At 31.8% G+C, this 27,075-nt stretch overlaps 3 protein-coding genes across 3 annotated transcripts; 2 read left to right on the top strand and 1 right to left on the bottom strand.

Moving 5' to 3' along the window:
• Positions 1–8,930: 8,930 nt before the first annotated feature.
• On the top strand, positions 8,931–14,632 carry LCBK2 (Diacylglycerol kinase family protein). Its single transcript, XM_079087112.1, has 12 exons — positions 8,931–9,377; positions 9,465–9,541; positions 10,335–10,388; positions 10,487–10,546; positions 10,736–10,813; positions 11,128–11,174; positions 11,266–11,306; positions 11,391–11,475; positions 11,829–11,943; positions 12,603–12,725; positions 13,130–13,230; positions 13,971–14,632. The coding sequence occupies exons 1-12, from the start codon at positions 9,227–9,229 to the stop codon at positions 14,098–14,100; spliced, it is 1,062 nt and encodes a 353-aa protein (XP_078943238.1). The 5' UTR covers positions 8,931–9,226; the 3' UTR covers positions 14,101–14,632.
• Positions 14,633–17,986: 3,354 nt separating this feature from the next.
• Positions 17,987–19,745, top strand: LOC145167853 (uncharacterized). The gene is made up of 5 exons (XM_079087111.1): positions 17,987–18,401; positions 18,599–18,753; positions 18,831–18,897; positions 19,243–19,294; positions 19,469–19,745. Exons 1-5 carry the CDS (start codon positions 18,026–18,028, stop codon positions 19,560–19,562), a joined length of 744 nt encoding a protein of 247 aa, XP_078943237.1. The 5' UTR covers positions 17,987–18,025; the 3' UTR covers positions 19,563–19,745.
• A 415-nt stretch (positions 19,746–20,160) lies between these two features.
• LOC145167852 (mitogen-activated protein kinase homolog MMK2) lies at positions 20,161–22,857 on the bottom strand. Its single transcript, XM_079087110.1, has 6 exons — positions 22,481–22,857; positions 21,535–21,664; positions 21,326–21,463; positions 20,902–21,234; positions 20,646–20,829; positions 20,161–20,553 (listed from the first exon to the last, which is right to left on the bottom strand). Exons 1-6 carry the CDS (start codon positions 22,654–22,656, stop codon positions 20,378–20,380), a joined length of 1,137 nt encoding a protein of 378 aa, XP_078943236.1. The 5' UTR covers positions 22,657–22,857; the 3' UTR covers positions 20,161–20,377.
• Positions 22,858–27,075: the final 4,218 nt, after the last annotated feature.

The raw sequence follows: 27,075 nt of genomic DNA, 5'->3' as shown, positions 1-27,075 counted from the left end.
CCAACTGCTTTAATTGATAGTGGTGCTGATATGAATTGTATTCAAGAAGGAATTTTTCCTACACAATTCTATGAAAAAACTGCATCTAGACTTACTGGTGCCGGAGGTACAAAATTAATTGTAAATTATAAAGTTTCCGATGTTCATATTTGTAATAACCAAGATTACTGTTATAAAACTCACCTAATTTTAGTAAAATATCTATCTTCTCCTTTAATTCTAGGAACACCTTTTATTACAAAACTATATCCTTTTATGGTTCATGATGATGGTATAAGAACCAATGTTTTTGGAAAAGAAATTATATTTAAATTTTGTGAACCTCCTCTATATTCAACAATTAATGTCCTTAATTATGAATGATATCATAATTCCTATAACTAGTCTTGGTGATCCTCTTTCTAATTCTGCGGCATTCATAACATAAAATGCTGAACAAGACCATATTTAGTTAATTTGGGGTGGTTATGTATGATATATTATATTCATATTTATTTAATTTGGGTTTAATATTCTCTAAGAAATTTACAAGTTTTAATAAGTATGATTCAGAGACAAGACCAGTGATTGGTTGGATTAGCGTAAAACGCGCAGATAAGGACGTAAGTCGCGGTGCCGGACCACAATCATCGTCGAGACGATTCGCCTCTGTTCATCGTTATTAAAACAAGTAAGTTTTCTTATAGAATTTTAAAGCAAAATTAATTGAATATGAGTAAATTTTCACACATACTATCCAAAAAATATATTCCTGGTAAAATATCGACAATGAACAAGATTATGATAATCAAATAAATTCTATTGAAGAAACCGTTAATGGCATAGAACAAAGTTTGAATGATTGGACAATACCTAAAACTAATGTTAATACAATATATAGAATAGGAACTTTTGACTATTTTCAAGGTTATTCTATTAAAATGACAGAACAAACTTTGTCTATTGGTCAAAGCCAACAAAATTTACATTTATTATCATCACGATCTATTCTAGAACATAGAATGAAATATAAATTTTTACATGTCGGTTTAGTCCAAATTGTTATCAAGCCTCTATTCAGACTTGGAATAGATGCCCCTGTTCTCCTTATTTTAAGAGACACGAGACATAAAGATTTTCAAAATTCTATTTTAGCTATGGCTGAAACAAATATTGCTAACGGACCTATTTATTTCAATTGTTATCCAAATTTTTCTGTAGGGTTATTTGATAAAAATATTTTAGATACTTTAGTGTTAACTGTAGAAACAAAAAATTTAGAATTTAAAGATGATACAAAGCCTTTAGCAATAATTTATCGTGTTTGTTACAAAACCATGACAACTACACTTGAACCGAAAACACGTTTATCGAGTCCTAAAAATGAAACAATTATTTTTGAAGCAAATACTAACCATACCAAAGTTCACACACCAAAAAGGTTAAAATGGTCTGATATAACTCAATCATGTAACTGGAATTTACAAAATGTTATCGATCCAAAACCTCTAGACTCTTCAAAACAAATCTCAAATATTATAGAATATAATGATGGTTCAGTAGATATAAATTTTTCTTCCTTAAAAATTTCATCATCCAGATTATCGACTTCTTTTATCCCAGAAACAAGTTCTTCAAAATCTCCGTTATCAAAGTCAAGATCTTTAAAACTAAAAACTGTTGACTATACTAATTCTATTCCCAAACCATTATATCAAGATGACCAAAATAGTGAAAATAGTTTTCCTAGTCCTACTAAATCAGATTTTATTGATGAACTCCAAAATTTTAAACAACAAATATGAGTTCTAAAATACAAATTAATTGTTCAAAAAATAATAAGCTTTGGGCTAATATGTTAAAAAGACATTGGAAGATAAATTCTAATATATGCAAAACCATTCAACGTTTAGAAGAAACTAGAATTCATGAAGATTATAATTTATACAAAATACTTCCATATACTAATAAATATAATAAACAAATAGTAAAAATTTCTAGGCTAACTATAGGAATAAAAAAAATACGAAAAATCACGAAGTCATAATTTAGAATCAATAAAACATATTTCTTCAATCCTAACAAAAACAACCTGTTAAAATGAGTTTCTCAAATATAGAATATCAAGTTGACTTTAATTACTTAAAAAATATTGAGTATTTCAAAGATTACAATAATAAAAAAAGAGCTTGGCACGAAGAAAATTTCTCATACTACTTAAGATTTCTCCATTTAGGCATTTGGGAAGATTATGTTTTATCAAATAAAATTCATTCTCCTTTTTTTCAATGGTTTGAGTTAATTTATGCCCCTAAACATAAAATAAATTACCCATTTAAAAATGATTCTATCACCCCCATTTTAGAGAAAAAATATAAAGATATTATTTCTAATAAAGAAATTATTGCTAATTTTCCACCAAAATGAGAAATTATTATTAACGATATGTTTATTGCGACTCCTTTAGTTCAAGCCCCAAATCAATTAACTACTGAAAAGGGTCTTCAAAAAATTATTTACCAAAATAATTATGCAAACGAAACCTTATCTAGTATTACCGAGCATTTAGTTAAAATTGAAGAAAAAATTTTCAAAGACAAGAATGATAATAAGCAAGATATGACAAACACTAGCAATATAAGTTTTGTTCCTTGTCAAATCGATGGTAATTTTAATCTAGGAAATACGGATTTAATTAACGAATTAGAAAAAAGACTTTCAAAACTCCATATCTCAAACACTAACAATATTAATACCCTTACAAATGATGAAACTGAAAATAGTGATATTAATAGTGAAACAAATTTTGAAACCCTTGCTCAACAATTTGATAATTCAAATGATGATATTAGTCAACTCACTAATGACTTTTCAAATCTTAATAAAATTCATCAACCAAAGCGAAGCTCTTTCGGAAAGAATCCAAAGCCAACCATAAGAAATTATTGGAATAGGCCCTCTCTTCCAGATGTTCAACTAGAAGAACGAACTTTTCAATTTGATCGTTCTCAATATGATGGTAATTCTGTTTATGAATGGAATGTTGATGGCCATTCTGAACATCAAATTATGAATATTGTACAAGAAATGACTATGGCTGCTAATGCTTATAAAGCCCATAATAATACTCAACTTCAAATTGTTAATATTATTACTTCCGGTTTTACTGGTAGTCTCAAAGGATGGTGGGATTTTTATATTTCACAAGAAGAAAAAGATTATATTTTATCTGCTAAGAAAACTATTATAAAACAGGAAAATAATCAACAAATACAAACGTTTGAAGATGATATGGTTAACACTTTAATTTTTGCTATTATCAAAAACTTTGTAGGAGATCCTACTACTTTTCAAGAAAAAACTTCAAAAATTTTAATGAATTTACATTGCAGAAAACTTACTGATTTTAGATGGTATAAAGATAATTATCTTGTTAAAGTTTTTTCAAGACCTGATTGTAAAGAGTCTTATTGGAAAGAACGTTTTATAGCTGGCCTTCCAAAACTCTTTGCTGAAAGAGTTAGACAAAAATTAAGAGAAAGTTTTAATAATACCATCCCTTATCAAAATTTAACTTATGGAGATCTAATAAACTACATTAATAAAGAGGGATTAACAGTTTGTGCTGATCTTAGGTTTAAAGAAAAGCTCAAAAAAGATAGAATTAACAGTAAAAATGAATTGGGAAATTTTTGCCAACAATATGGTTATCAGCCCTTGAATGGTCCGTCTACTTCAAAATCTAAAGTATATAAGAAAAGACCTTCAAAATATTTCAGAAAAAAGAATTATAATCTTCCAGAAAATTATAAAAAATGCCAAGATTATGCGTCAAAATCCAAAAAACCTTATAAACCAAATTATAAAAAATCTAAGAGAAAATCAAAAGACATTATTATTTGTCATAAATGTGGGCGTAATGGTCATACAGCTAATAATTGTTATGCTAAGACAAAAATAAATGAATTAAATGTTTCTGATGATTTAAAAGAACAAATAAGAAAAATTATTTTAAATACTGATTCAGATTCCGATCAAAGTATTTCTGATTTTCAAACAAATGATTTAAATATTCTCGAAAATACTACTTCAAGTTCAGAAGATTCTGATGTTTGCGAATGTATTGGTAAATGTCATTGTAAAAATTTAATCAATGTAATTACTAGTAGTTCTATTAACGTTCTTTCACAAGATGATAAAGATCTTTTAAACTCTCTTGATTCTATAAAAGATAAAAATATCCAAGAATTATTAATAAAGCAGATGCTTAATAAAACTAATAACATAACTCCTGATAATAATGAAAATTTTAATTTAAAAAATATATATGAAAGATTTACTGAAGCAAAGCCAATCTCTATGCAAGAACTTCAAGAAGAATTAAAAATAGTAAAACAAGAGATAAAAGAAATAAAAAATAAAATTTTAATTTTAGAAAAGGAAAAATCTTCTATTTTTAAAAACAAAAATATAGAAATTAATAAAGAAGAAGAAAATAAAATTGAAAATGTAACTATTGGAAAAATTATAAATAATCAAGTTTCTCAAAAATGGAACACTCAAATTACTTTAGTCAAGGATAATTTTAAAATCAACCCAACTGCTTTAATTGATAGTGGTGCTGATATGAATTGTATTCAAGAAGGAATTTTTCCTACACAATTCTATGAAAAAACTGCATCTAGACTTACTGGTGCCGGAGGTACAAAATTAATTGTAAATTATAAAGTTTCCGATGTTCATATTTGTAATAACCAAGATTACTGTTATAAAACTCACCTAATTTTAGTAAAATATCTATCTTCTCCTTTAATTCTAGGAACACCTTTTATTACAAAACTATATCCTTTTATGGTTCATGATGATGGTATAAGAACCAATGTTTTTGGAAAAGAAATTATATTTAAATTTTGTGAACCTCCTCTGTATTCAACAATTAATGTCCTTAATTATAAAGCACAACAAGCTAAATATCTTATTAACGAAATAAATAATGTTCGAATAACTAATCAATTAAATGACAATAATATTCAAAATAAAATAATAGGTTTAAAATTAAAATTTGAAAAAAATGTATGTTCTAATATTCGTAATGTCTTTTGGAATAGAAAACAACATATTGTAAAATTACCGTATATAAAATTTTTTGATGAAAAGGATATTCCTTCAAAATCTAGAGTCATTCACATGAATAGTGAACTAGAAAGTCATTGTAAAAATGAAATTCAAGATTTAATAAATAAAAAACTTATAAGACCTTCTAAATCACCATGGTCTTGTTCAACATTTTATGTTATGAATGCCGCAGAATTAGAAAGAGGATCACCAAGACTAGTTATCAATTATAAACCTTTAAACAAAGTTTTAGAATGGATTCGTTATCCTATTCCTAATAAACGAGATTTGCTAAAAAAACTTTATGATTCAAATATATTTTCAAAGTTTGATATGAAATCAGGATTTTGGCAAATACAACTTCATGAGGAAGATAAATACAAAACTCGTTTTAATGTTCCCTTCGGGCATTTTGAATGGAATGTAATGTCTTTTGGATTAAAAAATGCCCTTTCTGAATTCCAAAATATTATGAATGATATCATAATTCCTATAAGTAGTTTTGCTATTGCTTATATTGACGATGTCCTAATTTTTTCAAAATCAATTGATCAACATTTCAAACATTTAAATCAATTTTATGATTTAATTTATCAAAATGGTTTAGCTGTCTCTGTAGCAAAAATGCATTTATTTAAAGATGAAATTCGTTTTTTAGGGCATGATATTGTCAAAAACACTATTAGACCTATTACAAGAAGTTTGCAGTTTTCTACTAAATTTCCTGATGAAATTAAGGATAAAAAGCAACTTCAAAGATTTTTAGGATGCTTAAATTATATCCATGATTTTTTCAAAGATTTAGGAATTATATGTAAACCACTTTATAACAGATTAAAAGATAATCATGAACCATGGACTCAAAAACATACATATATAATTAAATATATAAAACAAAAGGTTCCTACTTTGCCATGTTTAAATTTACCTCATCCCAATGCCAATATCATAGTTGAAACCGATGCTAGTGATATTGGATTCGGAGGAATTCTAAAACAAAAATTTGTTAATTCAAAAGAAGAACAATTGGTTCGATATTACTCTGGTGCATGGAATGATACACAAAAAAATTATTCAACTGTCAAAAAAGAAATTTTAAGCATTGTTTTATGTATTAAAAAATTTGAAGATGATTTATTTATGAAAAGTTTTTTATTAAGAATAGATTGTCAATCTGCAAAAACTATTTTAGAAAAAGATGTGAAAAATATTATTTCCAAACAAATTTTTGCTCGATGGCAAGCCCTTTTAGGTAACTTTGATTTCGAAATAGAATTCATAAAAGGCGAAAATAATTCGCTTCCTGACTTTCTTTCTCGAGAATTTTTGCAGGGAAAATGAGTTCATCGTCCTCTTCCAAACATGATGACAAGAAACCCGTCTATCAAAAGCTTGTTCCATTTCAAAATCAAAACCGTTTTTCTCCTTTAACCCCTACTTCTAAGAATTCACAACTTTATTCTAATATCCTTCAATCAAAACTTGTTACTCCAAAAGTTACTTCAACAAACACGATAAGCCCTTTTGTAAGACCTTTTACTCCTCAAACTCAAAATTCTGTGACTCCTAGCCCTCCTACAAAAACTCCTTATGTTCTTAATCCAAATTTCTTAAGAGTTCAAATTCTTGAAGATTTTCAAATCCATAAGTTACATCAAGGTTTTCATATTCTCACAAATCATCTTTTTGGTCAAGGGAAAACCTTTTATGTTGATTCATATAAAACTCGAGAATATTATCAAGTTATTTTGCAAGAATCTGGTTCGGTCAATTTTGTTTATCGTTCTAATTCAAAAGAAGGAAACATTGATTTTAGCAAAACTCAAATCATCAAAATCATTTCTCCAGAAAGTTGGGTTCCAAACCTTCATTCTGAAAAACCTCTTATAAGTTATCCTGCTTATCCCGGATTTTCTTACTATGATTATCAAGATGCCTGGACTAAGGCGTTCTTTATTCGAAATTATTCACACTCATGGTTTATCTTCTTTGATTTAAACTTCAATTGTGAATACCCAAGATGGTTTATCAATTGGTATAAATATATGAGAATTCTTCTAAATTGTTTACCAAAAGAAATTTACGATGGATATCTCAAATTTAAGGAATTGTTTATTCAACAAATTCCAGAATTTGAATATATGCTACAATTCACTATGATATTTAGAGTTCCATGGATAATGTCTTGGACTTTTCATTATCAAGAAGCAAAGGATACCTCTCCTCCCTGGCTTAATCGACAATTTCGCTCAAAATTGTGGGATAAAATGAAGATTTCTCAAGCCAGTGAACAAGCAGTAATTAAATATTATCAAGAAATATATATTCAAAAACCGGAGGTTGAAGCCACTTTTATCAAAAGTCTTCCTCAAAGTGATGTGGATTTAATTTCAAGAATTAAAGATGCTGCTACCTCTTCTCCTGAAGAACTTCAAAACTTACTTCAAGAAATTCGCCAAACTCCATCAGTTTCTGACGATTCTCCAAAATCTATAAAGAATGGTTTATTTGAAGACGCTCAAGACCCTTTTGATGATCCTTATGAAGAATAAGAAATTCTTAAATTTGGTGTAATACCTTCAATGTAGGGTATTTCGTTTCTTCTATTTATCAAATCCATTATTTTCAAATACGAGTGTGTATATACTGTGTAATTATACACTATATGTATTTATAGTGTATAAAACAAATATTATCAAATTTATTATCAAAATTATTTAGTCTTATCAGCAATAATAATATGAAGACAAAAAACTTTACAAGATGCTCCATAACGGATAATATGAAGACAAAAACTTTAGAAGATGCTCTATGAAGATATGCTTTATCAAAAGGTGATATTTACTGATTACAAAGGACAATTTCTTCAAAAGATGAAAGTGACAATCACTTACAAATAATTGATTGACCATTGAATCATACAGAAAGATTTCACTACAAGATTTCAAGGTTTTGAAGATTTCAAGAGGAATATAAATAGACATCTTGTGTTAGTAGAACAAGGCAAGCAAAAATATTTATTTTCTAAAAAATGTTCATCCTATGTCTAAAAAATCTCCAAGAGTCTCTCTTTCTACTAGCAGATGTTCAAAGTCTCTAGATTTTCAGATAATTCTTTCTCCAGATGTATGTACTGATTGTAATTCAAGCTTAGTTCAAGAAGGTATTATCTAAAATATTTATTCAATTGTTGTATTGCTTTTATTTCTTCATGATAGTTTCATTTCGAGTTATTCTAACTATTAATTCTATAAGATTTGAAATATTTATTAAAATAGTACTCGTTTTTAATAATCAAATTAATCAAATTCATGCTTGAATTTTATGTCTAACAAAATTTTGATGAATTGTATTCCTAATAGAGATATTCTTTTAAGAATACAACGAATCCAAGAATCTATAAATAATTCTGAGCAAAATCTCAAGGATTCTTACAAACCTACTAATCTAGGTACGATTTTAAACAATAATCATATTCATGATGTTAGACAGTTAATAAGAGCTAGTATTAAAATTCGTTACAAACAAATACGTTATTTAAAAACAAAACTATTTTTTTTCTAAAAATGATATTTATGTCTTCTAAATGCTTATGATCTATATATATATATATATATATATATATATATATATATATATATATATATATATATATATATATATATATATATATATATATATATATATATATATACACACACACGTTGTCTCAACTCTCAAGTTTGAAAGATAAAATAACTAGTTTGACCTTGAATCACCAAATCTCAACCCAACAAAGCTAAATCGAGATCTAATTTTTAATACTAATTTTCGTTTTTATATGTTCGTACCCAACACTACGAAACACTCTTTGCAAAAATTGGGAGGCTCATTGGGTTTTTCCAAGACACGAATGTGGATTTTAAGAAGTGAAGCAAACAGATAACTACAGAAAGTCAAAATCAAACGCCCCCTTCATAAATAATCGCCATTAACATCTATGCTATCTTCACACGCACGCCCCCTTCATAAATAATCGCCATTAACATCTATGCTATCTTCACACGCACGCCCCCTTCATAAATAATCGCCATTAACGCACACTGACACACACAGTCACGCAAATCAAGAAGAACTCAGTAATAAATTACACATGGTTTGTCTAGGCATGGCGGTGGTGTCAATGGCGAAACCCTCGTTTCTACGAGCCGAACAACCTTCAGCTTCTGATATCTCCGCCGCAACCTCTCGTGGATCCTCCTCCTCTCGCCGCCGTGACATCGTGTTCATCGTCAATCCTCAAGGTTAGCATCCCAATCTTTAAATAAACTTTTTTTACTTTTGTAGATCATGATCGTGTAAATTGTTGATGAAATTGATTTTTTTTTAAGGTGCTAATGGTCGGACGGGGAGAGAATGGAAGAAGCTGCTGCCGTATCTTAGGTCTCGCCTTGGTAGCGATTGTAATGTGAGACTTTGATCAGCTTTTTATTGCTAATTTCTTCTAGCGTAAACTCATCATCTAATGGATTTACAAATTCTGCGTGTTGCTAGATTAAGCATTAGCTGTGATTTTAAGAAATTAAGTTTGTTTTGTGTGTGTGAGCTCGTTCATGAATGTCTTCAATGTAATTATGTAAACAAGGCCTTATAGATCATTGAAAGCTGAATTATGAAATTTAAAGGGAAAAGAAGTAGAATAAACACAGGTTTACTTGTATCTCTAAGGGGTAATTAGAACTTAGAAGAATGATTCACTTGATTATTGGATGCTTTCAGGAGTTTTCTTACAGTTTTACTAAAATGAATGGATGAGTATTAAGGCTGTGTTTAAGATAGCTTATTTTTTGAGATTATATTGCAATGTAGTATTTTGTGGCATCACTAAAGTAGTTTATAAGCTAACTTTTTAAAAAGATATTTGAGATAGCTTATTGATATACCTTTATATGTCATTTTACATTTGTCATCTAACTTTTACCAAAAGCTATTACTTTATCAGCCAGCTTATCAGACAAAAGCTAGCTTTTCTGCTAGTCTGTCAAACACAACCTAAGAGTCATGTTGTAGACTTCACACTTTACGCCCCATTTGTTACACAGGACTTGATGAAACTTGATGATGTTGTACTGTGTTGATGTCACACAAAAGACATGAATGCCTTCTCTAATCGTTGAAAATAGTCCTAGAAAGCTTGTGATTGGTGTGCTTCGATGATTTCTTCTTGTAATATGTGTTGACTTTTTTCTATTTTTGGATAGATATGCGAATCTTTGACTTCGGGTCCATCTCATGCGATAGATATAACAAGGGAGGTAAGCATGTTTTGAATTTTGTGTCTTTATGTTTGCATTCAAAATTAAAATAATGTATGTAAGATTATTCAAAAATTTAAATGGACAAAATGTGTCAGGCAATACGTGAGGGTGCTGATGCAGTTGTGGCAGTTGGAGGTGATGGGACTCTTCACGAGGTACGACTTCTCTTCAGAATAATTTATATTCTTTTTATCAAATATAAAATATAGAACAAGTATGATATGTGATACACATTTCTCTCATAAGTACACTATAGGGGGGTAAAATGGTAAAACTGGTGGTGGTCATAGAATTATTCCAAGAATTATAAATTTATAACATGTTGAGGCTTTTAATTTTGTTAGGTTGTTAATGGATTCTTTTGGGGTGGAAAACCGGTTACTAAACACGATTCAAAAGTTCCACGTACAACATCTCTTGGAGTAAGTTATTGCATAGAACTTTAATTTATAAAAATCAAAATTATGATTTTCCAAATACTTTTATTAATGGCTTAATTGCATTTCTTTGTTTATTATAAGCATCCTACTTTCAAGTCTTTCTATTACAACATTGCACTTTGATAAATCTACCCAGTTATAGCAATGTCAGTTTTCACTGCTATAATTGGGTAGCTTTATCAAAGTATAATGTCTTAATAAGAAAAAAAATCTTGAAAGTACAATGCTATAATAGAATGAAATGAAAGTATGTTGCTATTTCTTGCATTTAGCCCTTTATTCCTATGCATTTGTAGTTAATCCCCTTGGGAACTGGATCTGATTTTGCAAGAACATTTGGCTGGTTAGTACTTTTTTCATTGGTTTCTTCAAGGTATTTGATATTCACATCAATCACCATCTTAATATTTTGAACAAATTTTCAATTTTTTTAGGACAAATGATCCTGTTGATGCCATTGAACGCATAGTTAAAGGTCGTGATTCCTCTTTTGTGTGTGACTTTCTACTATTTTCTATATATATTTTTTTCTGAATTTTTGAGTGGAAGTCAACTGCAGGGTCAAGATCACGAATTGATGTAGGAGTAATCTCTAAAGAAGGTGGAGATTTGCATTACTTCATAAATGTTGCTGATATTCATTTGTAAGTGTATTAATTAGCCTTTAAAATTATCAGAACAAACCTCATTATGTAACCACATTGATGTTCTTATAAATTGAGAGGTATTTGGAAATAAAGAAAAGAGAAGGCCGTTTTCGAATTTATTTTAGGACTAAAAGCAAGAAATAGCAATGTACTTCCATTTATCAGAACAAGAATGTTGGTTAAATAAAATTTCAAAACAAGCTATCATGCATCTAAAATCTAAATAGAATAGATATGGGAGTATGTTGGTAGGTTTCATTGCTATATTAAGAAGAAAAGAGGGTAGGATGCTATAATTGACAAATAAACGAACTCATGGTTAACCCATTTTATGTTATGTAAAATTTCAGGAGTGCAAAAGCAGGGTTTCATGCATCTAAATACAAAAGATTTGGGAGTTTGTGTTATGTAATTGGTGCATTGCAAGCCTTTTTTGGACATCACAATCAAGACCTAAAGATCAAAGTTAGTATTTAGACAAACTTTCTAGGGCTATTTTTAAATTTTAATGATGAGTAATTGAGTATGACAAGAGATCAAGAGCGGGTCTTTTGTGGGTGGGACCCAATCACATACCTCCATCTCCAGTGGGAGGTTTTTTGAGAAGTCATTTATTTAGATCAAAACCCCATAAACTGTTTTTTTTTTTTTTTTTTTTTTCAATCATCGTAGAGGGTAAATATTATCAACCATTTTTATTCTACTAAATGTTTTTTTTTGGTACAATTAACCCCTTTTTACTCAATAATATTTCCCTTAATTATATTTAACCTTCAAAGCCTTATTATTTCCTGACTACTTAATTTGTTTCATTTCAAAAAAAGACCCAACATAGTCAACTATAGTTATGTTTTATTTAAACATTACATGTGCTTAAAAATTAACAAATTAGATAAAGGGGATTTACAAAACATTTCACAAAAATGAGGGTAGATTAGTTAATAAAAAAAAAACACTTTCAAAAGTGGTCAATGATTGGAGTTAATAAGGTTTTTGTTTGATAAAGTTAGTAGAAAGCTGATGTGAGGATTCAAAAAGCTATAGATGAGATGAGGTTTATTTATTTCCTTTTTGGGTGGGACAAAAGTTGCAATCTAACAACATGATATGGATTTTTTTTTTAGGTGAATGATGGGGAGTGGGAAGTGTATCCAAAGGTAACAGCTCTATGCATTGGAAATGCACAATTCTTTGGTGGTGGAATGAGGATCACTCCCAATGCTCATCCTTCAAATGGAAATTTTGAGGTCCATTTCTGTTTCTTTTTAACTTAAAATACATATATAGCCCATCTTAATGGCTTAGGTTTTTAATTTTAATTTCTAAATTAAACAGTCATTTGTTATTCAGCAATCACTTTTAAACAAAAGGGTAAAATGGTCATTTACTTGTTTCATTAAATCCAAAAACTAAAAGAAACATGCCTCAAGTGGCGAATGGATAAAAAAAATATTCCTGAAAATGATGACACAATTGGGGAGATGGAAGGAAAAAATAAACTAGGGCAAATTTATTTGTAAATAGTTATGAATTAATAGGAAAGCCTCTTTTCTCTGGCTTTATCTATTAAGTCGTGCTTTCTGCATTTAGTATAGGGCTATATGCAAGAAATTGAAATATATTTTCATTTACATTGGTATTTCTTTATCAGGTGGTGACACTTCAGGATTTCAAATGGTATGACTTTCTTATGAAGTTACATAGGCTATACAACGGGACACATTTATCAGTGAATAATGTCTTGTCAAGAAGGTAAATCTTCTTTTTTTAAAGTCACAAAACATCATTTTTAATGAAAAAAAAAACTATTTATTTATTTTTCCGTCGTAATTGGCAAAAAAAAAAATTTGACAAGTTTTTATTGCATTCCATATTTAGTTACAAAATCTAGAGAGATTATTTATGAGGTGTTTCAAGTGCATTTTGAAAGTGATTATGTGGTGAATCAGATTATAAGTTATAATAACTAGTTTTGATGATTACTTAAAGAAGTAACGAATAAAGTAAGGGTATATAGAATAAGTTTACTAAAAATCGCAAGTTTGGCCTAACTTCTGAAATTTTCCCGAAGTTGTCCTTAAGTTTGCATTTTGTTGCGGATTTGGTCCCTATGCTTTACTCAAAATCTCAAGTTTTGTCCAACTTTTTACATATCATTGTTAGAGGAAGAAATGCAAACTTAAGGGATGACTTCTCAGGAAGATTTCAAAAATCTGACCAAACTTGTCATTTTGAGTAAAGCACAGGGACCAAATTTGTAATATACTCTACCTTGCGATAATTAGTTTAGTTACAACTGATATGAAATTGATCATCTGACCCTTAAATAATCAGATTATACAAGCAAGAGTAGGTTACCCGAACACGAAACACCTATAAACTAATTATTGCGAAATTTTCACAAGTATAAAGTTGTTTGAATTTTCATGACAGGGTTGGAGGGTAAAATCGTAATTTTAGATAAATATATAATTATTTTGTTTCAATTGTAGTGCTTTTTCGATCGAAGTAGAGGAGGTGGTGGGAACAAACAGTATTTACGTGCAATCCGATGGGGAACATTTAGGATTTCTTCCGCGAAACTTTTCGATTCTGCCAGGTGTCATAAACATGATTTGTTGAGGATTTACACAATTGTATCATTTTTGCCATAGGTGAGTTTGAAAATGTTGGAACCAAATGTAAACAATCAAATTTTATATATTAACAAATGATTCCTCAAACGTATAAAAATGACCCTCGGTTTTTAGTGGAAAATAGCAAAATTACTTGGTGTTAAAACATAACTGACTATTTTATATAAATGATTATTGATATAATTGACCATAATTTAAACCTTAAAGTCTCATTGTCTTCATCAAGCTTTCATTCAAAATCAAGAATCTATTTCTGCTCTTTTTTTTCTCTCCTCACGTGTCCAAAATCAAGGATCACAGGTGTTCAAGATGTTAAAAAAATGCATGTTGTGGTCATTGTAATTTTAAGTTCCATTTTGGTGTTTGGAAAAGAGTGATGTTTTAATGTCCTGATGTTTTGTAACCGGTTTGGTTTGATATTTGGTTGGTTAGGTATTGGTATTATAATAGCTTTAGTACATTTGTTATTGTAATATTTTCATGTATTATGGTATTATAATAGTCGATTTATAATTCAATGGTAAAATACAAGTCATTTGACATGGTTTGACAGAAACACATACTAATGGTATAATGTTTTATATTACTTGTAGAGTTAAAAACATGACATTTACAAACCACATCTACAAACAACACATAGTAAGTTGCTATAAATGATTCCAATAGCACAAACAAAACATGACATAAATACCATCACATACATAACATTCAAAAGGCAGTGTTTATGAGTAAACACTATATATGATAGTGTATATGAGTAAATATATACCCCCCCCCCCCCCCCCCCCCCAATATACACATAATGATAGCCCAATTTCCCAAAAAGAAAAAAACTACTCAAAGTGTTTGTAGTAACTATCATACAATCTGCCCCTACTCAAACTACTCAATATCATTTGTGTTTTAAGTTTTTAACTGTAGATCCTGATTCATTCTTCATTGTCTTTAATTTGCATTTAGCAATTATCTTTGGCGTTGATTTCAACTTCTTGATTGCTTGAGTTTCATACACTGCATCAATATCTTCACCTTTAGTCATATCTAGAGGCACAATCTCTAAATTTGAATCAACTCCTTCATTATCACCAGGTTCAACATTCACTTGTACATTCTCAACAGGTTCCACATCCACTTGGTCATGAACATTTCTAACTACTTCTCTATTAGCAGTCATGTCTACAAAGCTTCCAATATCCTCCACCTCAGTATTATATTTTTTTTGCCACCAAAGTCTATAACCATTAGACATTGGATGGTTTTGTAAGCATTCTTTCAATTGATTTGGATGTTCAAATCTCATTCCTACAATTGATTTCATTAGCTTCCAATGTTGGTTAGGATCATGGACAAGAAAATAAGGCTTTTCATAATTTACATGCTCACAAACTATATAGGATTCACCTACATCTTCCTTGGCTCACCAATATGACAAAGTTCACTTAAAAATTTATCATTCGTTGTGTTGTTAAAAGGTGGATTTACCCCATCTTATAGGACATACTCGAAGGGAATGTCTTCAACTGAAATGGAATACTCTTAAGTCATCATTTTCTTTAGACGATGTGGGTATCTCATCAACAACGAAATAACTAGGTTTTTCACCAATAATCCTTCAAATCATACCATGTGAACACACTACCAAAACAAGGCTTAGTATGACTATTACAGAGAAATGAGAAGGGTTTTTTTGGCCGGGGTATGACTGTAAAGTAGAAGGTACTATCATGTTTAGTCCTCATGCAAAACAACTCAAAACGGCATCGTTTAATCTCCTTCCGGTTGTTATATGGGTCTCACTTTCCATGCAGGACGCAATGCTGACCCACGTGGCAAGTTGCAACCGCGAAATCAGGTGAAACCTGCTTCAATAACAAGACGATGACAATTTTGTAACTTTTAAGGTTTTAATTAACACGATTTGATATTCATCGACAAAATTGACACTATCAAATATATTGATAATCCTTATATAAAAGAGTCTATATAAGGCTACTCGGTGTGGCCAACATGTTATTACATGTTATCACACCAAAAAATGTCCGTCTCATCATCTAGTCATATTTTTGGTGTTATAACACCCAATATGGAAATAGACAACACCAAATAACATGTGATAACACCTACCATTTCTATTTCTTTTTTATTTATTTTGATGTTTTTAATTTCCAATTTTCTAATTTGTTTTATTTTTTTTAATTTATGTCATAATATTTATAAAAAAACATATAAATTAATAAAACATAATTCAATTAACTACTAAATTAAATATACATTTTAAAACTAAAAACGACATTACGAAACAAAAAAAAACATTATCCAAAAGCATACGATAGTCCTAATAATTTAAAAAACTTAAAACCGATACACTATTCGTCGTCCAAATATTATCCTCGCTAGTTTGTGTTGGTTCCTTCGTCATGCGATCTTCCTCGGCTTCTCAACAAAGGAACTCCAAATGCTCACGTTGCAAGTCATATCTTTTAATTGCGATTTCGTTGTGGGCGTCAAATTTCTATTTCAGTTCTGCGTGCTCTCGAAGTTTACTTTCGCTTTCCTCCGCATGTTGTTGAGCCCTATCGGTCGTCGAGGCAGGGATATCTCTTCGATGTTGTTGAGGTTGTCTGGTAGGTCATGCGTGCTCGCATTGAGGTCGATGTTCGTGCGTGTGTCCGAAACGTCGATCGAACCCGAGCCGCGAGATCTCTTGGATTGTTGTTCTGAAAATGTGTCCGTTTTAGTCCATTTTGGGTCATCCTTAACAATCTCCCAAATCTTTTCATGCTCGAAAACGTGACCCGTCTCGACATGATATTGGTCCCTCGCCGCTCTAAAAACATCAAAATCGGTCGTGCCACTTTGCTTGTGCGAGGAAAATTTGTTGTAGATGGAATTGAACTTGGTGCACTTCTTGCTTATTTGAGTCCACTTGCTACTCAACATATCGTGATTGCGATAATTTTCAACCTTCTTCAAAATAGTCCGAAATTTGCCGATCACAACTTTCCAAAAAGCGACTTTTCTCATATCGTTTCCCTTAGTTGAGTTTTTTGATGTCCCGCACCATGATACCGCCAACACGTATTCTTCCTCCGCAGTCCACCATGTTGGAGGTTCTTTTTCTGATTGCTCCACCGCGACCCCTTTCCCTTTCTTTCTTGCTCTCCCTTTGTTGGCTGTTATTTTGCGCGCACTTGCGTCTCCACAACCATTTTTTGCGTGGGTGGTGGTTGTGTGGTATTTTGTTGCATGGTAGCAAATGTGTTGAAAATGTTTTGTGGAAGGGTTGTAGGGAATTGTGATGGGGGTGAGGCGGAATTGAAAAGGTTGTCGGAAAATGGAAGTTGCGGTGAGTTTTGCGAGTTGAGGATGGTCGCGTATGCCTCATTTTGTACAAACTGAGAGGAGGGGATGTGTTTGTGTTTAGAGGAGGAGTGTTGAAGTTTTGATCAATAGTGATTGAATATGAAATTGGTTGATTTGTATGGAATAAATGAGAGAAATATGTTGAATGTGTAGGTAAAAATTTGAAGTTATATTGGAGTTAAAGCGTAATTTGTTTTTTTGACTACGTGACCATTTCACAACGGTCGAAAAAGTGACTGTTCACTTGATGCAAGCCACCGTTTCTTCTTGTTGTCACCATAACGCCTCCTAACGTAACGGCCAAAAACGGGTATCGGGGACGGTGTTTCCGATGTTATAACGCCGTCTTTGGATGTCACCTCGGAACAAGTTCCTGGTCGTCTACAACTATGTACAAATAAAGTCAAATGAAATACTATATTATATATTTTTGGTGTTTTTATAGTTTGATGATCTTTTAATATCTTTTATACTTATTTTAATGATTGTTTTGTATTATTAAGCACCATAAAAACCGTCAACATGGATCCTTCCTTTCTTTCACTACAATGGCGACCACTCTCTCGCCTACTACTTCCGTCACTTTTCACCGATTCTCCGGCCACCAGTCTCTCAGCGATTTCCGATCAAAAAGGTACCTGAATTTCACGAAACTCCAGTGCACCGGAGGAGGAGACAACACAACAAGTACGGATTCATCCGCCACCGGTCAAGTCTCCGAGTCCGGAAACCTACTGCTCAAAACCGCTTGGTATGGCTCCGAGCTTCTCGGAATTGCTGCCTCGTTTTTCCGTTCACCGGAGAACATCGATGACGGAGCCAATAGAGGCATCGAGCTTGCTGGAGATAGAGTCGGAGTAATTGACCGATCAATTATCGTTGAAACTATCAAAGAGGATTATCAGAGGTCGTATTTCGTCACAGGTAACCATTAAATCGTACTCCGTTTAGTTTATACACCTCCAGTTTCCGAGAATTTCAAATTTGGTATCGAATTTGGTGATGAAAAGCAATTTCTTGTAGACATGCTCAATTTTACTTCATTGAATTCAGTTTTAGGGTACAAAATTCTTAGTTTTATCCATCAGGCTTTAATAATTGCAGTTTATGTTTGATTTTAGGTGCTCTTACACTAGACGCATATGAAGACGACTGTGAATTTGCAGATCCAGCAGGTTCGTTTAAAGGTCTACGTCGATTCAAAAGAAATTGCACAAATTTTGGGTCTCTTATTGAGAAATCAAACATGAAGCTCATGAAATGGGAGGATTTTGAGGTATTTCTCTGCAACTTCATACATTCCTAGTAATTCAGTGTGTAATAACCATGGATTTTGAATCATTTGTGTTGTAGGATAAAGGAATTGGGCATTGGCGTTTCAGTTGCACCATGTCATTTCCATGGAAACCTATTCTTTCAGGTATCTTCATACAAATTTTACAATGCCATTAAAAGGGATAAAATACAAAATGTTATTAAGATGAGGGTTGCTACCATGTCATTAATCTTATGATATGAGTCCGAATAAATTTTGTAGGACTGTTTTTGATCATGAGGACATTCTTGTCTTTTGCACTGATAAGAGCTCAAAAACAAGTTCATATTCCACTTTTTTGTATGAGATAAAAATTTGCAACTTTTGTCTCGGTGAATTCAGAGTTCATACCCAATGCTTTCAACACCAACTGTATTGTGTTACCATGTCATGTCCAGAGTTGTCATATCAATTTTGTTTTGTCTTCTTGACAACCGAATTTCATTGCAGCTACAGGTTACACGGAGTATTACATTAGCAAAGAATCAGGAAAAGTATGCAGGTGATTAATATATATATATATATATATATATATATATATATATATATATATATATATATATATATATATTCATTTGAAAACCCAAATAAAAAAATGAGACCCCTTGAAAGAATGTAAATTGCTTGGAAAAGCCGATTTAGTTGAAGTATTTATTTAGTGTTAAATTACTTTCAGGCATGTGGAGCATTGGAATGTGCCAAAGATGGCATTATTCAAACAACTTCTAAAACCTAGTAGAGGATTTTGGGGCAACAACAAACTAGGCTAAACGTTGCCTATATTCATTCATCCTGTATATATAATTAATTATATATGATATAATTTTATTCTACATAACACAGAGAATTCATGGATATATATATATATTTGGTTGGGCTTATTCGGTTTGCGATATAGGTCGAGCTTTAATTAGAAATTGTAGTTAATTAATGTAATATAATCTCCTTTCATACTTTTTCTCTTTTGTTTAATATTGAGTTCATCTAACCAAAAGTTTAGACTCAATGATGTTATGGTGTGTATATAGAACTTCTATAAGTTGGTTAACTTCCAAGTTATGGTTACAAACAAATCAGACCGGTTTGCCTTTACAATGTTTTTGGAACGATGCAGACAATTGACGACAAAAACATAAAATATTCTACTACAAGTGTTGTTACTAAAATGCCTCCAAACGTGGTAACAATGTTTGTTGTCTAAATTTGCACATATCATTCATTCACAGCTGGTCAAACATGATGCATTTAAGGTTGTAGTTTATGCAGTGAGAGTTGTAAATTGGTCACGAATAGGAGAAAGAAAACAAGCAACAAGTAATTGGCAGTGATCAAATATTATGAGAATTGGGAAGGGGGAGCAATGAGGGAGAAAGAAAACTATGGCTTCATATTACAAGAAATGGGGATTCAGAAAAAAATTTAAAAAAAAACAAATGATGTAAAAAGTAAAGACGCCAATAAGCCCATTATGTTTTATTTGTGTTGTTGTAATAAAGAAGACTATGTGAAGAGGAGGGATAATACAGTAATTATAGCATATAACTTGTTGTTGGTAAGGTAGGTGTACAAGAGATGAGATGAGATCTCAGTGATTTGGATGGTCAGGATTGAATTTGACAGACTCCCTCCAAATAAGCTCTTTGATGTGTTCTTCAGTGCATGAAGGCTGCTCAAAGTCGAAGCTAAAAGGATGAGGGCACACCGGCTCATCGTTGATTTCATGAAGAGGTGCCAAATACGGGTGACATAACGCCTCATCAACTGCAATATTTATATTCATATATATGTTAATTTATATATAAAATAAAAAAAAAAAAAAAAAAAAAATGGGAAGGGGAAAATGGTAAAAATACCTGTAATACGCCTGTTTGGGTCAAATACAAGCATCTTTTCAAGCAGATCTAAAGCTCCTGGGGATTTATTTGGGAATCTTGCAGAGAACTGTTGTCTTGGATACTGAGGAAGCTGTCTCACATATCTTCTTGCATTATCGCTTCTTAGAAACCCAAGACTTGCATCATCAGGCGAACCGATCAGCTAAAAAAAAAGTCAAACCAAAATTACTTAATTGCCCTTTCATTTGTGTCGTGATAATAATGAATTAATTACCTCCGTGATAAGTCTGAGCTGATGAACATAATCTTTGCCTGGAAACAAGGGCTGTCGAGTGAGGATCTCACCAAGGATGCAGCCGACGGACCAGATGTCAATGGCGGCCGTGTACTCTGAACAATTTAAGAGCAATTCAGGGGCGCGATACCATCGAGTCACAACATACTCGGTCATGAAATCGGTTTCTGAAGTGGTTCTTGCAAGCCCAAAATCCCCAATTTTTAGGTCACAATTTGCATTCAGAAGTAAGTTGCTTGGTTTTAGATCACGATGCAACACGTGTGCCGAATGAACGTACTTCAGTCCTCTTAGAATTTGGTAAAGAAAATACTGCCATCATCATCAAAACATCAAAACATCAAGTTTCAGTTTTGGACTAAATCATTTTTGTAACTTAAGAATCATAAAAATGAAGACATACCCGACAATGATCATCAGCCAGAGGTTGATTAGAGCGTATTATTTGATGAAGATCCGTGTCCATCAACTCATAAACAATGTAAACATCATTGAAGTTTTCCTTCTGTGGGGGCCGAATGATGTCTTTGATTGCAATAACCTGTACAGCTCAAATCACGTAAATACCCTTCAACCCAAATCAATACCATCAAAAGAGAGTTGTAAACTCACATTTTCATGTTCCATGTGACGAAGAAGCTTAATTTCTCTTAGAGTCCTTTTCGCATCTATTCTGTTGTCAAAAGCATTCCCAATTTTCTTTATGGCAACTTCTTCACGTGTCTCCGCATTCGTTGCAGCACTGAAAAAAAAAAGTCAACAAAAGTCAACTTTCTTCAAAACAATGAGAATCCCCTGTTTCTTTTTTTTCTTTTTCCATTTTGTGATTTTCAAAATGTATTTAGGAAAATGGAAGGAAAAAATGAGGGCAAATTTGTAAAAACTTAGGACTTAATGGGGAAAACCTCCTTACTCCAAAACTCAGATGAAGTCATATAATGGGTAATGATGTTTGTCTGTATAAAGTGTTGAATAGATAAGGTATATGTTGCTTTCCTAGACTAAATGACCATTTTATCCTTACATTCCAAAAAACTTCACAAGATCCATCAATTTCAACATGATAGTAAATAGGTAAACAGTTGGTATCTTAATACATTAAGCCATGGTTTTTGGCTTAACACATTAAGTCATTCAGTCCAGAAGTCAAAAATAAACAACACCTAACTATTTTCCTATTTATAAACAACAGTAAATGATTCTAAATCTGGATCTCGTGCTCAAGATTCTACAAAATTAAGAGGTTAAACCCTAATGATTATAAGCTCAAGTTACCCGTAAATCACCATCAAAATGTAGCTAAATGAATGAATCGAAGCAATCACATAGGATTATAAGATCATATTTCCTGCAAATCCATAGCTGATAAACCCTAATATGATCAACCACTACATCGAAGAGCCTTACGATGATGATCAAATACAAATCGCCATAACTACAGCACGTAATTCCACGATTCCCCAAACAAAATCGATCAACATCACCGAATAAAATCAAACATAATAACTACAAATCATGCTAAACATTTCAAAAACTACCAACAGAATTCGAGTCTTACCAAACGATTCCATAAGCGCCTCTACCAACAGGTCTGATCGGAGGAACATACTTCCGGGAAACTTCGAAAAGATTGCCGTACACATTATACTGAACGTAACGACCGCCATGTGTAAGAACCCCTTTAACGTTACTCTGATCCGCTGTAGTAGCAGAGCTTGACTCCACCACAGACATAGCTTCCTTCAGCGACTTTCTCTCTCTAGATCCAACCTAAATTTTGGGATTGAAGAAGAAGATATGGTTTTTGACATTTCTAAATTTAGAGTTGTTATGACTCATGACAATGAAGACTGAAGAGAGAGAAACTTTAGAACTGGAGCTGATATGTTGTTACCCGTGAAGAAATTTTACCTTTTTGTATAGTGCTTTTTGTGTTCGTCTTTTGTGTGGTTGAATTATAAATGTGTGTATGGTGTAAAACTTTTTTGATGGGTGATTCGATCACCATACACCTGTTACGGTTTTGATTATTCACAAACTCCATCAAAGTTGAAATCATTTTCATGGTGGATCATTTTCTCGAAGAGATTGTATTTTATGGTGGGGGGAATTGCATTTTACAGAAACAATACCTTTGTGCTATTTATTAATTTCGGAAAAACTTTTCTTATAAAATTTAGACGAATTTATTTACATACAAATCAAGTAATTTACTTTGTAAATTATTATTTCATTAGAAATATGTTATGCATCATTTTAATTAATATAAAAGTTATCGGTTACTCAACTTGTTCATATGACCTTATATATGATTATCTATAAGGGTTATTTCTATAAAAGACCCTATATATTGATGTTTTTTCTTTTCCGAAAAAAATCCAACTTTTACATGTTACTTGTTATTTTAGACCCTAACAGGTCACCAAAAGGGAAATTAAGTATTTTTATTTCATAAAAAACCCTATATTTTGTATTTTTTTTCCAGTTTAGACCTAAAATGTTTTTTATTTCAAGACTAGTTGTATAAAAAAACATGATTATATCATTTTAGTTTAAACTTAGACATTGATTTAAACAATGCTATTATTATGCCTACATTTATTTATGATTGGACAATTTCTTTATCCACATATATTTTTAAAAAAAAAGTAGTTGTAAAAGTTATTTCTTTACTACACCAAGTTCATGTAGCTTAATTTCGTCAGGGTATAAAAAACATAATTGTATTCTTTTAGTTTAAATAATAGACAACGATTTAACTTTTGCATCTTTTGGCATCGTATTGATTTACGCATGAAACATTTTTTTTAAACCATTACACATACAACGATTTTACTTTTGCATCAATTTATGCTCAAGTTGTTTCATTCCCATAATATAGTTTTATGTATTTATATGTGATGTTAACATTTTTTAAGAATGTCTTAAACTTGAATCTGATATATCTAAACAAAACTATTACGAATGTTTAGGATTAATATTTTTATGTATGCATTTGATATAATTATAACATATTATTCAATAATGGCATGGCCGGTCCTGGAGATGTATATATCTTCAAATGTCCAGGACGAGTCAGGGAAAAATGACCCCTATCGCTATTATAAGTTTTTTATTTTTAAATAAATGTATATATATAATATATAATAAAAGAAATTGTGTCTTGTGCAACTACCCACTTTGCCCCCATGAATAATGGGCTAATGCTACAAAATATTATATGGCTTTGGTTTAGGAGTATGATAGTGAGTGCGTTTGTTCACTGTTCTAAAAAAATTGATTAAAAAATTCGACCAAAAAAATAATATAGAAAAGTGAGAGAGGGAAATATGTCCAAACTCACGAAATTAGTATAATAGACAAACTAAAAAAATTTATTTTGTATACAGTTTGTTATATTACGTGGTATGATTTTTTTTCTACAAATAAAAAAAGTTGTTATTATGCTAAAATATTTTTCCTAGCTATGTATTATCCATGTCACAAAAAATATCAAATTAACATCAAACTTTTTATTAGCGGTAATAATAACATTTTTTATAAACAATATATCAGGTTTAATGATATAATATATATCCATGATAAAGTTTAATTATATCTTTTACACAAAAATAAAATTTTGCAATTCTTCTAGGTTATATTCGCTCAAAAGATAATAGATTAGATAACATTTTTTAGTTTATACATGTATACTTTCTTTTTTTTATGTAGTCAAGAAGTACCTTATATATATGGTCTTGAAGATTATAACCAATTTTAAAGTTGAGTTTACTTTGAAAAAAAAAACATTTTAGGTCTGAAATGGAAAAAAACTATAAAATATAGGGTCTTTTATGAAAAAAAATACCTAATTTACCAGTTGGTGATCTGCTAGGGTCTGAAATAACAAGTAACAGGTAAAAGTTGGGTCTTATTCGGAACCTTTTCATTTATTTTTAACATTTTTGACATTTTTAATTATTAAATTTTATTTTAATTATTTTTCTATTTTGTTGAAGACCTGACCACCATCACCACAGGTAATCTACACCACCTCCGGAAATTATAGCATCATCACCACCCCTCACCGAAAAATAGAGCACCACTTCCACCCCTCACTTCATCCCATCCACTCCTCCGTTCAAAGCAAGTGTTTCACTAAAAATAACTAGAAACTACCACCTTATTCACCGAACTAGTAACCTATACTCAAACCACCATTGAACCATCCACATTTACTGTTAACACCACCAACAGCCTCCATCGGAAAATCCATCAACAAATTAGGAAAGAATAATAAAGGCAAATCAGGAAGGAAGAATCAGGGCATGGCAATGTTTAATTCGAAATCAGGAAAGGATTTAGGGTTCTTAACCTGAAAGCAGGCGACGTCAGAGATGGAGGAGGAGATGAGTGACGGTGATGCAAATCTGATTACTGCGTGGAGTGTCTCTGGTAAGGCTTCGACGAGACCTTCTTTGTTGCCACCAACATCATCTTCTTCCCTATCGATATCTGTATATTACACCACCGTCTCAAACGAGTTTGAATAAAAGAACCATACGCCCCTTTCTTCGATTTCAAATGACTCAATCTCGATTTCTGAAATGCCTCCATCCGTGTGAGATAAAGAACCGCGACATAGGGTGTCGAAACCACCGTCTATGTAAGATTGGAGCTCTATTTGGGGATTTCATGTGTGATGGTACGAGAGAGAGGGAAAAAGAGACGAAAATTAAGGTTGGTGGTTGTTAGAAGATTGACGGAGATGGAGTCGTCATTGCCACTTGTGTGCTCCCATCTACACTCCTCCTGGTGGCCGGCCAAGGTGAAAGGGGATGTCGGGAAACTGAAGGGAAAAAGTAGGGTTGAACGTGTAATTTGGGGGGGGGGGAGGGAGGGTATTTATTTTATTTTATTATTTTTTCAATTTTAAAAGATGATAAACAAATAATAAAAATATAAAAAAGAAATTACTAAGGGTAAAATAGTCATTTTATGTCTTCAGGGACTGCCCGAGTGAAAAAAACATAATACAGGGACGGTCCGAGTTAATTTTTGAAAATAGGGACTAAACACGTTTTTTGGCATATACATGAGGGACAATTGGTGTAATACCCATATGATTATCTATAATGAAGGACTAAATTGGAGAAAGCCTTGATTTTAATTTTCGTTGACTGTAGACACGATATTTTCATGGAATTATCACTTGAGAACTAATAACCGGTGACGAGCAGGTAACCTGTTTTATCTGGTCACCACTAACATATTCCCTAGCCATCACCTTTTACGAACCTCATTGATAAAGGGTTTCATGCATTCGACAAGGGTTTGACGCTAAGAATGGTTTCACAGTCCCCGATTTCGCATTTTGAAGCTCCGAAATCGTTGGTGAAATAAGGTGGAGTAGAAAGGTACGTTTATGGAAACAAAAAATTGATGCTTCTGAGGGTGGTTATCTTCTTCTGTGGAGTATGGAGTTCCAAGTTTGAACTAACAAGTTTTTTTTTGTTTTTTTTTTTGATGAAACATATGGCTTCTACTTTTGGAACTAAGAAGCCTAAAGGTCCTAAGCTCCCTAAGAAGAAATACATTCCAGACTCTGACTCCGATGATGAAGCATTTGACTTTAGCTTCTTGGATTTTTCTGAAGAAACTTTCAAAGCCCCCTCAATGTAACGACCCAAAAACCGAGGGTAAAAATCTCATTTTTAATATAGTCAAAACATAGATATCATTTATTCCAAACATCCAAAACATTGTTAATTAAAACATTTATCAGAGTTCATCCCAAAATCATTCAATGCGGAAAACATAGGTGTATACACTGCAATCAATCCGAGCCCTTCTTTTCCAAATCGATGATACCTGAAACCAATAAACAAAATTGTAAGCACGAAGCTTAGTGAGTTTCCCAGAGCATACCCCATACACAATCACATAACACATATCATATTAGCTATAAAAGCTACATATATCACATAAGCCACGCATACAACATATAAGGAAGCCATGGAAACCCTCCAGGGTCTTACACCTTTAGCCACAGGAACCCCCACGTGGTCTTATCTGTCTGCCATGGGAACCCCCACATGGTCTTCCTGCCTTGGGAACCCCCACAAGGTATTCCTGCCTTGGGAACCCCCACAAGGTCTTCACTACGAAACAAGA

Source organism: Lactuca virosa, chromosome 3 (genome assembly GCF_052849685.1).
Source record: "Lactuca virosa cultivar CGN04683 chromosome 3, Lactuca_virosa_CGN04683_v6, whole genome shotgun sequence".
In the NCBI taxonomy this organism is placed as follows: domain Eukaryota; kingdom Viridiplantae; phylum Streptophyta; class Magnoliopsida; order Asterales; family Asteraceae; genus Lactuca; species Lactuca virosa.
The sequence above is the reverse complement of the archived record's forward strand: the minus strand, read 5'-3'. Positions and strand labels throughout refer to the sequence as shown.